Source organism: Caenorhabditis briggsae, assembly GCF_000004555.2.
Source record: "Caenorhabditis briggsae complete genome, chrII, whole genome shotgun sequence".
NCBI lineage: Eukaryota > Metazoa > Nematoda > Chromadorea > Rhabditida > Rhabditidae > Caenorhabditis > Caenorhabditis briggsae.
In genome coordinates, this window is record NC_013486.2 from 13,662,669 (window position 1) to 13,674,336 (window position 11,668).

The 11,668-nt window shown below is 34.1% G+C and overlaps 3 protein-coding genes across 3 annotated transcripts in view; 1 reads left to right on the forward strand and 2 right to left on the reverse strand.

Moving 5' to 3' along the window:
* The window catches only part of CBG21421, a gene marked incomplete at both ends in the record, with an annotated part of 7,591 nt that extends 3,639 nt beyond the window's left edge, over window positions 1–3,952 (reverse strand). Inside the window, 6 exons of the mRNA XM_002646940.1 lie at window positions 156–261; window positions 745–889; window positions 1,358–1,389; window positions 2,559–2,616; window positions 3,213–3,800; window positions 3,846–3,952. Coding sequence (XP_002646986.1) covers window positions 156–261; window positions 745–889; window positions 1,358–1,389; window positions 2,559–2,616; window positions 3,213–3,800; window positions 3,846–3,952 — 1,036 coding nt within the window. The remainder of the gene's footprint in view (window positions 1–155; window positions 262–744; window positions 890–1,357; window positions 1,390–2,558; window positions 2,617–3,212; window positions 3,801–3,845) is intronic.
* Window positions 3,953–7,555: 3,603 nt separating this feature from the next.
* CBG26207 lies at window positions 7,556–7,855 on the forward strand (the record flags this gene model as incomplete). Its single annotated transcript, XM_045242942.1, has 1 exon — window positions 7,556–7,855. The coding sequence occupies one exon, from the start codon at window positions 7,556–7,558 to the stop codon at window positions 7,853–7,855; it is 300 nt and encodes a 99-aa protein (XP_045100440.1).
* A 268-nt stretch (window positions 7,856–8,123) lies between these two features.
* Window positions 8,124–10,125, reverse strand: Cbr-srx-97 (the record flags this gene model as incomplete). Its single annotated transcript, XM_045242943.1, has 5 exons — window positions 8,124–8,220; window positions 8,868–8,983; window positions 9,375–9,593; window positions 9,640–9,808; window positions 9,863–10,125. The coding sequence occupies 5 exons, from the start codon at window positions 10,123–10,125 to the stop codon at window positions 8,124–8,126; spliced, it is 864 nt and encodes a 287-aa protein (XP_045097300.1).
* Between the last annotated feature and the right edge of the window lie 1,543 nt (window positions 10,126–11,668).

Below are 11,668 nucleotides of genomic sequence, written 5' to 3' on the forward strand. Positions count from 1 at the left end.
CTGATATCCTGATAAACATTTTACTAGTTAACCACTTTTTGATATCTTTTAAAAGAAGTGAGATATATAAACTCAAAGTGGACGATCCGGGTGTCGTTCTATTAGAGGTTTTACGGTAATTGAGCACGTATAGAACGGGCTTCTAAAAAACTCACTTTCCAAAGTTACTTCGACTTCTGGATTTTGATTAGCTGAATTTGGCGGAAAATCATCATTCACTGGAGATTCTGTGGAGTGTCGTGGTCCTCCATTGATAAGTTTCTGGAAACCAAATAAATATCAAAATCTCAAGATTACTAGGTAGAGAAAATAAGCGAAAAAAGTTGAGAATCGTTTGAAAAGTTTGAAAAAAAATAGTTCCCGGCATTTCGAAAATGTTCAACTAGTTTTTGATCTCTCATGAAAATATTGAAACAAGTTTAGAAATTCAAAAAATTGCTTATTTTCTGAAATATTTTTTGTGACTTACAAATAGGATTGCAACAAATCAAGTAACGAAATTTATTAAAATTCATGTATTTAAAGAATAGCTTGGACAGAAAAAATGAAGTAAACACGATGACAGGAGAAACTTGATTGATTACCATTTCTCAATGAAAATTAACATTTTGAAAAATAACAAATGCAATAAAAAATGATTACTGTGAATGTGTGATCAATTATCATAACCATGACCTTTTGAAGTTCGCTCTTTCACAACTAGTCCATCATTCTGAGAAACTCCTCTTCCGTTTTATCCCATACTCCAAAACTGAACGTTCCTCCCTGAATCTGAACAGATGCTACATGATTATCTGTTTCTCTAACAACATACGTGTTGCTGGTGATTGGATCCGTATTCATTTTCCCATCATCAGCCATCATCGTCAAAACATCATCTTCCACGTGCCTGAATAATTAATTAATTCGTTTTTAAGTTTTATAAAGTTAACTTACACTTTGGGTAAAGTATGTATCGGCGGTTTTCTTGTTGCACCAAGATTCGGCCTGATAGATTTTGGATTTCAGACTCAATGTGGTATCTATTGTCGTCGTAAAGTACATATTAATATATTTCCAAACCGGACATGCGGAGAAAAAGTTTTCAAGGTTTTCACTGTCCGCGAAGCGAAGCCAACAATCAGCTTATTCAAACATGCTGATAAATTTTGGAGTCGTGGAATAGGATGCGTGTAGTCGCGTGCCATCCATTGATACTCCATAGAATTTCCAAAAAAATCAAGAAAATAATTATGAATCGATTTGATTATTGATTCTCTTTCATGCGCATGAAAATATACTTTCAGAAATATTTTGACTGGCCCAGAAAATCTGAAAAAAAATTTTTCCTAATGATGAAATACTCATCTTTACTTACCGAAAATTCCCCAGCTTTCCAGATACGTTCAACTGGAAATAATCATTATAAGGCTTCTTTCGCTCTACAAATCTTAACATATAGCCCCAACTCTCCCTGGGATAATTATAAACAGAAACTTTTCCATCACGATAGCACTCATATCTGATTAAATTTATATTTTTGAATCTGTTCGATTGAGACGCTTTGATTAACTCCTTCGTTTTTTTGGAGACAAACGACAATAAAAATATTTCTGACGATTTTACGTTTTGAAGTATCTCCTTTTGGGCCAAAAACGGAAATTTGAGTAGTTTCATTGTTGTTAGTTCTGGAAAAAATTAACGGTTTTTAGGAAAAAAAATGATAGAAAAATTAGAGAAAAAAATAGAAGGGAAATATGAGACAAAGAAGGACCAGAAACACGGTACTTGACGTGGCAGATAACCCGAAAGGTAGATAACAAAATGAAGAGGTACAACGGCAAGTGTATGACCTTGACTGGTTCATACATCTACTCCCACCTCCCATAGGAGTTTACTCTTTGTGGATTAGATGGATCTAGGTGTCACCCCAAATTAATTGGTCTTGGTTCCAGGGAAAATAACGATAGATGAATGTCTAACGTTAATTGTGTGAATATGGTATCTGTCACATCATTAGGTGCCCTCTTCTTCGTTTGAAGAAAACACAATATGACTTAAAATAGGAATACAAAAAAACCAATGTACTTGTCTGCCCTTCGGCATGTCACTTTACACTTAACTCCAAACACGACTTCAGTGAATACATTTATTCAGGATTAACATGGCGAAACTATAGATAAGCGCGTAGCGGGAACTCTAATCCCGTTTCCATGATAAATGGGGGGGGGGGACTTAAATAGTAAGGCTTATCAGTACTTCGTTATCAATGAGAATTTTGAAAAAACAGTTTGAATAGTAAACACTTAGTTAAAAATGGATTACAGAAAAAGTGGGAATGGTTACCATGAATCAATGAACAAAACAATTTTTAAGAATAAAAATGCAATTAAAAAGCTGATTAAAGTGGAAGTTTGATCAATTATCATAACCATAACTCAATGATTTTTTTGAAATTCGCTACTTTACGACTAGTCTATTATTCTGAGAAACTCCGCTTCTGTTTTATCCCAAACTCCAAAACTCATCGTTTTCGCTTGAATCATAACAGATGCCACACGATTATCCGTTTCTCTAACTACATATGCGTGGCTGGTGATTGGATCCGTATTCAGCTTTCTATCATCCTCAACTTGCCTGAAAAATAATTGTTTTCTACTTAGAATTTTGTAAAAAGAACTTACATTTTGGGCAGAGTATGTGTTGGGGGTTTGCTAGTGAAATCAAGATATTTTGTACCAATTACATCCAAAAAATGGTTCAGGGGTATTTCATTCAAACGTATTTCAATTTTCAAATATTCCAGTTTTTGAAATGCTTCTCCAGATTTCCATCTATTCACGAATTCGATCAAATCAGGAAAACACGATGACAGGAGAAACTTGATTGATTACCATTCCTCGATGAAAATTAACATTTTGAAGAATAAAAATGCAATAAAAACTGATTACAGTGAAGTTTGATCAATTATCAAAACCATAACAATGATTTTTTTGATACCCGCTAGTTCTCAACTAGTCCATCATTCTGAGAAACTCCTCTTCTGTTTTATCCCACACCCCAAAACTGAACGTTCTTTCCTGAATCAGAACTGATGCTACACAATTATCTGTTTTTCTAACAACATATGTGTGACTGGTGATTGAATTCATATACAAACACAGTTTCCTATCATCTTCAATGTGCCTGAAAAATGAATGCTTTCTTCTTAGAATTTCATAAAATTAACTTACAATTTGGGCAGAGTATGTGTTGGGGGTTTTCTGTTTGGATCAATATACTTTGCACCAACTGCATCCAAAAAATGGTCCTGGAAAATTTCGCCCCAACGTTTCTCAATTTTTAAATATTCTAGTTTGTGAAATGCTTCTCCAGATTCCCATTTATTTATGAACTCGATCAAGTCCAAAACCTCGAAAATGGTGTGGTTTATAACTGCTCGTTTTCCTTGAAAATTACGTAAAACATTAGTGGCAGTGTGTTGATCGATCTGAATATATTCTGCCTGATATAGTTTCGATTGTGGACTAAACACTTCTGTCATCCTCGTAAAGTAGATATTAATCCATTTCCAAACCGGATATGAGGAGAAAAAGTGTTCAAGTTGGTTATAGTCCTCCGAATAAAAGTCAATAACCATCATTTCAAAACATGCTGATAAGTTTTGAAGCAGTGGAATAGAATGCATGTAGTCACGTGCCATCCATTGATACTCGATAGAAGATCCGAAAAAACCAAGGAAATAACCATGAATCAATTGAATGACTGGTTCATATTCACCCTCGTGAATCAATGAAACAGGACGATCCAGTTTTGATATTCTGAGATAATTATACTTTTAAGATGCAATACTCATCATAACTTACCGGAAATCAATTGTCTCTCCCAATACGTTCAATTGGAAATAACCTTCATCAGTTTCCTCGTGCTCGGCAAATCTCAATATCTCCTCGAGCCAACTGTCTCTGGACATAATGTAAACAAAAATTCGTCCATTAGAACAACAGTCATATCTAATAAATTCTATACTTCTGAATCGATTCAATTGAGACGATTTGATTAGTTTCTTCATATTATTAGAGACAAAGGACAATAAAAATAGATATGACGGTTCTAAGTTTTGAAGTATCTCCTTCTGGACCAAAAACGGAAACTTAAGTAATTTCATTGTTTTTATTTCTGCAAATATTCGAAAGATAATAGAGGAATAGAAGTGGTCGTACGATGAGAAGAAAGAAAAAACACTTAGTCCCGCGGACAAGATTTGAGTTGGGGGTCAAGACATAAACTAATTGGTCCTGGTCCCAGGGAAAAAAACACACGACCAAATGTTTGATGTGAATTATGTGAATCTGGTAGAATCTGTCGCATCATTAGGTGTCTTATTTCTCGTTTGAAGGCAATACAATGTGACTTACGAATAGGAATACGAAAAATGTATGAAATTCATTACAAATTATTTTAAAAAAAGGACAGCTTGAACAGTGACTATGAAGTAAACACGATGACAGGAGAAACTTGATTGATTTCTATAACTGTTGAACTGGTTGATATTTTGATATCTGCTAGCTCTCAACTAGTCCAACATCCTTAAGAACTCCTCTTCCGTTTTATCCCACACTCCAAAACTGAACGTTCCTCCCTGAATCAGAACAGATGCTACGCGATTATCCATTTCTCTCACAACATATGTGTGACTCGTGTTTGGATCCGTATTCAGTTTCACATCCCCAGCCATCACAGTCAAAACATCATCTTCCACGTGGCTGTAAATTAATTGGCTCTTTCTTAAATTCTATCCAAATAAATTACACTTTGGGCAGAGTATGTGTCGGTGGTTTCCTGTTTGAACTTATATATTTTGCACCGATTTCATCTAAAAAATGGTTCTGGGGAATTTCATCCGAACGTATTTCTATTTGTAAATATTCTAGTATGTGAAATGCTTCTCAAGATTTCCATCCGGTTACGAATTCGATCAAATCTGGAATTTTGCGTATACTGCATTGTATGACTGCTTGTTTTTCTTGAAAGTAACGTAAAGCAGCAGGGACAGTGTGTAGGAGTTGACTGATTTTAACAGATTCTGCCTGATAGAGTTTGGATTCCGGAGTGAATATCTCTTTCATGCGCATGAAAATATACTTTCAGGAATGCTTTGATTGGTCCAGAAAGTCTGAAAAATATTTTTCTAACAATGCACTACTTATACTACTTTTCGCTTCCACAAGTCGGGTGGAATCCTTCTCGCAAAAGCAGTGTGAAACCGACTGAGTAACACGTCTAAAACGGCAGGAGACAATACATAGATCAGCACAACTAAGCAGCCGCAGACCTGCAGTTTACTTTTCCCAATTTTTCATTATCTTGTTTTATATTTTAATTACAGATTTTCCCATCAGGCTCAACTTCTTTTTTTTGTATTTCCCGCCGACGCGTCGCTTCTCTTCCCGTCTCTTCAGTCGCCACGCTCTCTCATCGGTGTCCAAAGGGGCGCGCTTGATGGATAATTTTAGGCCTTGCCAATTGTAATTTAATTTCCCTCGGCAGATTCATAACTTCGCACGTTTTCTATGAATTAATACAGGTTCTGTCTAGAAACAGGCTTGTATGCGCAGTTTTTGTCCCCCGCAGATTATTGCAGATTTATTCTTCGCAGATGGAACTGAACCGCCTTGGAAAGCCCACACGAGTCCGTCGTCTACGCAGAGGACTCGCGTATCGCAGGACTGGAAAACCCCAATTTTTCTTATGTTTTCATGATGCAGAATTCCCTTTTCTTACTCCCCTTTATGTACAAGGTGTCCCGGTCCCATGCAGTATTATCAGGAGTTTTAACGCGGCGGAAACACCCTGTACGCTTTCTCCAATTTAATAAAAATATCATCTAAATCCTTAGTTGTCTTTTCGCTACATTTCAGGTCAACCTCTCAAAGCAGTCTAGTCTTCGTAGTTCTTCTAGTCGTCCTATGTAACTTTCAACCCTCTAATCATATTCAGTCTTTCTAGTCGTGAACTGGAAGTTCTCTTCGGACTTCCAGGTCATCACAGATCTATTTTTGATCTACTAAAAATATTTCAAGTCTGAAATTTTTTTAAAAAACTGAAAATTGTTTCAGAATAATGAGATAGTTCGACATTATTTTATTTCTTTTCAATTCGCCAGAAATTTCAAAATTTTAAAACAAAATAACCAAAAAAAAAAGACAGTATTGGCTCTAAAACCCTGTACGCACACTTTGAGCTTAATTATCTCAGTTTCCATGAGAGATATCAAAAAATGTCAATTGATAAAATGTTTTTGATATTTTGATAAATGTTTTATCAGTTGACACATTTTGGTATCTCTTATTGAAACAGTGATAATTGAGCTCAAAGTGAGCTAACTACTGTAACACATGTAATAGAAGGGCCTCCTTTACTTCCAACTTTGAGCCAATTTATCTCGGTTCCTTGAGAAGATATAGAAAATTTATTAACTGATAAATTGTTTATCACAATATCATAAACGTTTTGTTAGTTTTTACATTTTTGATATCTTGCACAGAAATCGAGATAATTGAGCTCAAACTTTACAGTGTTCCCTAATAAAAACACACCCTATATGCGCACTTTGAGCTTAATTATCTCGGTTCCTATGAGATATATCAAAAAACTGTTAACTGATAAAATATTGATGATTTTATGATGAACAATTTATCAGTTGACAAGTTTTTGATATCTCTTATAGAAACTGACATAATTGAGCTCAAAGTGCACTTACAGAGTGGAATCTGTTCAAAAATCCAGTATATTTTGCTCAATTATCTCGGTTCCTTTAAGAAATATAAAAAAATTGTCAGCTGATAAATTGTTTATCATAATACTTTTAAGATTTATTACGTTGACAAAATTTTGATATCTCTAATAAGAACCAAGATAATCAAGATTAAAGCAAAAGACCTGGGCAAGTTGTTTTACATGAGAATATGTGTCAAAAGATTAAAAATGATTGGAAAAAAATCGATTTATTAGTTTTAAATAATTTATTTTGGCAAATTAATGGGAGTTTGGGAAATGGGATATCACAGAAGGATTTAGACTATTCTTGAATGCTCCAAAATCTACAAACCGTATAAATTTTCAATCAACCATTGGAAAATTTCATCCAGTGAGCATACTTTTTTCAATTGAAATTTTAAAAACTCTATTTTTTAAAAATTCCCTCTATTCTGGAATCATTGTCCATTTTGCAGAATTCCGATTTTTTGTTTTTTTTTTTGAATTTTTGTAACTTCTCGAATCCCAAGTTGTCCGATTCCATTGCCTTCACGTCATCCTTTCCCTAGGTACATGTACTACATGCATATCAATTCCTCACCTCTAAATTTTTTTTTCTCAGACTTTCCGTCATTTTTCCATTTTCCTTCAAATTTCCAAGAGACCCAGACAGAAAGACATGCCAGTGGCCAGAAAAGACACACAAACAACACGAGGCAAGTTTCGAAAATATTCGAACACTCGGGGTGTATAAATAGAAAAATTGGAGACTGGAATTTCGCAATTTCTTGAAAATATTAAATATTATTTTTCAAAAATGATGGATCCTACTGTTTTTGCTGTTCTGGACACTACTAATTCCAATTTCTCTGAAAATTTCTATTCTATGGATTCTGAAGTCTTCAAGCCATCCACTTCTGACTTCGAAGAAGATGAAGACACCTATTCTGAAATTTCTGATTTCTCGGATTTTGATTTTCCTGATTCAGAAGAGGACGACGATGCTCAAACTCTAGAAGAAATTCAAAAAGAAATCGACGAAGAATTCGAGAGACTTCTTAAGGAATTGGACCAAATGGATGCTGAAATTCAGGGATTGCGCCAGAGTTTAGTTTGATTTTTAAATTTAAAAAATTTTGTTCAACTTTTTTTATACATAATTTTTCCACCAGTTCCTTTGCTCACTCTCTAAACTTGTCTACCTTTTTCTGTACATACGTTTCTTATCATTTTATTGTTCTTATCACCGATCTCCGAAATGTATTCGAAAAATTTCGAATAAAATTTAAAAATGTTAAAATTGTATTTTGAAAGAAAAACGATTTCATAATAAATGTTGATGATCTCAAAACTCAATTTTTATTTTTATTTTCAGATAAAAAAAATCAAAAAGTAACATTTATAAAAGTGCACTCTTTTTTCTTTCCGGGTAAACGCAACAGGACTCGTTTCTTCTCATAGTTGAAGAATAGCATAATGCATCTGAAAAATAGGTACTTGAACTTTGAAATTAATTATCTTGGTTCCTATGGGAGATATCAAAAAACTGTCAACTGATAAAATGTTTATCATAATGACATCAACATTTTATCAGTTGACAAATTTTTGAAACCTTTCATAGGAATTGAAATAATTGGCTCAAAGTATACGTAAAGAATGAGCTTCTATTAGAGCAAATCCAGTATACTTTACGCTCAATTATCCAGGTTCTTTCAGAAGATATCAGAAACCGGTTAACTGATAAAATATAGGTGATGTCATGATAATTAATTTATCAGTTCATAGATTTTTTATATCTCCCATAGGAACCGAGATAATTGAGCTCATAGTGCATGTATAGAATGGGCTTCTATTAGATCATCTGAGGAACACCTTGAGCTCAGTTATTTCGGTTCCCGTCAAAGATACCAAAAAGTTGTCAACTGATAAAATATTTATCATAATGTCCCTATTATTTTAGCGTCTGACAGTTTTTTAAAAAAATATCTTTCACAGGAATTGAGATGATGAAGGTCGAAGTGAAGAATACACTCTGGACGACTCACCCATCAGCGAAGTGAACAAATAAGTTCGAAAAAATAGTGAAAAAGAATTGCCATAAAATTTCCGCACACCATGTATAGACATACATGCTGTTGATAGTATCGATAAGATAAATCCAGTCTTGGAAGCAAGACTGGAAAAATAGACGACGTGAAGTTCGACGGCGTCGTTTTGAAGCGACAGAGTCCATGTGGGGTTTTGTCTGGAATGTATTTTCTTGTCTTTTGAGCTCATTTATTTTGGATCTTATCAGCAATTTGAAAGTTTGTCAATTGATTAGATATTGGTGATATTATGATGAACAATTTATCAGTTAACAATTTTTTGATATCTTTCATTCAAAACCAGGTGCTCAAAGTGAGCACACTTTATACCGCGTTTCCTCACATAGAAGCCCACCCTGTACGAGCACTTTGAACTCAATTATCTTGGTTCTTACGAGAGATATAAAACATCTGTGCACTGATAAAATGTTGTTCGTAATGTCATCAACATTTCATTAATTGACACACTTTTGAAATCTTTCACATGAATCGAGATAATTGAATTCACAGTTCACAGGAAAAAAGTCATTTAGCTACAGCAATCCTCACCGATGAAACTATCAATTTGATAGCCACGACTACATTAAAAGTATTCGAAATAACCGCCAAAAATCCAATCCAATACATAACAGAGTCTGCTAAAGTGTCAACACACGGATCCAAATTGTCCCATGTCAAAATGTCAAAATTGAAAATGTTCGTGCAATTTCCTGGAATTCCTGCTACTGTCACAAAAAGGGAAATTAGCCAGCAAATTGATAAGGCAATCTGAAACAATTCTTTGGATTACTGTACATTCTTCAGAGGCTCATACTATTGTAGCAGTCTTCCCGTTGGTTTGTTTTGCTGACGTGGCAAAGTAGATAATAAGAAAGCGGTTGAAAGAAATGCAAACTTGAGTCATTGGGCCTTGAACGTAAATCCCGTAGGCTGCCATTTGATTAAGAATCATATTCAGGAATTCTGGACCGTAGTAACGTCTTCTAAAATATTGATTTGGCGCCAAATTCAAAATTTTAAGAACAGAAACAGCTTACATCACAGAAACGGGCCCATTAAAAATAACATAACATAGCAAAATCATGGAATTCGAAATTGTTTTCGAGGAGCACATAATATAAAAACTGGACATATTTTTGCATAAAAATCGTTGAAGTACAAATAGATTGATAAAAATTCCAAGGGCAGAAGTCAAAATCATAAAAATTCCGGCACCTACCGTAACCCATGGTTCTGCGACGTCTTCTGGTCTGGAATCTTCTATCCAGATTTGGCCAATCGTCCAATTCGACAAGGACATATTATGAGTGTCTGAAAAAGTTGGAATAAAAACCGAAAGTCAGTTTTCCAGGGTAATCTAGTTACGTCGCATGTGTCTAGAAATTCGGGGAAATGAATTTGATATCTAGCGGGCGTAATTTTTTCGTTCTACACTATAATCAAATTTTGTCATGTATACTCTAAAATTAGGCATTATATAAAGTGTTAGTTCAACCGGATCTCAAAATTGTAACATTTTTGAAAAATGGCGATATTCGGAAATTCTGAAAAAATAGAAAAATTAAGATATACTGGTTCTCGGAAAGCAGCTGTTGTGTCATGATCAATTTAAGGGTTTTTTGAGTAATAACAAAAGTTCTAGAACAAAGAACAGTGATTTTTATTAGGAGAATTGACACTTTCGTATATCGAGAGATTAAAAAACAAATGATAAAGAAGTGATTTTTGGGCTAATAGTGGAATAAGTTTTTTTTTTGGATTTTGACTACCATCAATGCTGATTATAGTTTGATACGGAAGCCAATGACTAATAACGTATCTGCTCCCTCCCTGTACGTGCATTTTGAGCTCAATTATCTCGGCTCCTATGAGAGATGTCAAAAATCTGTCAGCTAAAAAATTATTTATCATAAAATTATCAATATTTTATCAATTGACAGTTTTTTGATATATCTCATAGGAACCGAGATAATTAAGATGAGCTCAAAGTACACGTCAAGAGTGGGCTTTTAGAGAAAGTACGGCATTAAAAAAATTAGAAACGGATATCTGAAAATTCTGAAACTTTGCCTTACTTAATCAATAAAAAAGGGAATTCTGAACAAAAAATCTTGAGATAATAGATCTTGTTCCAAAAGAAAGTCTGAACAAATTTTGACTCTGAAAAACAAATGCTTTGATTTTTTTCAGCGATTTTGTGACTGGAAAATCAGATATTTTACTAACAATAGTCTAGCATATAATTCGAAGGGTACGAAAATTTTGAGGTCATTGGAGTACACTAGTTTGTACCCCCGAATTGTTGTATCCTCCGAATCATGTGCCTAATAGTCTAGACCGGAAAACTTGTTTTAAAACTGACAACACGATTGCAGAATTGGAAAATGAAGGACGTTAAAATTGTAAAATTATTACCTCTTTCAAATTTAGCTCTGAATTTAATAGCATCTTGAATTTCAGTGGTCAAATTCTGTAAAAAGTGAAAAACTGGAATATTTTAGAAAAAAAGAACAAGGGAATTGAGTGTTATTCTTTTCGACCTGTCATATATTGCAAGAAAACGAACAGAAAATATGCAAAATGAGACAGTTTTGTTTTGCAGAAATTTTTAGAGGAGTTTTCTGAAAATCAGCCAAATTTCCAGATAACAAAAAGGTTAGAAGATATATCTCATTAGAATGGAAATTGTCATAAAATATTAAAAAATTAATATAATTCTATTTTCATTGTATTCTGAACATTTCAGAGCGATTTTCAGGACTCTAAAGTTGTCTATTTTCTACTGAAAACTTTCCACTAAAATTCGAAATCGCCAGCTACAGTAACACTTGGGTTCAAGGGAG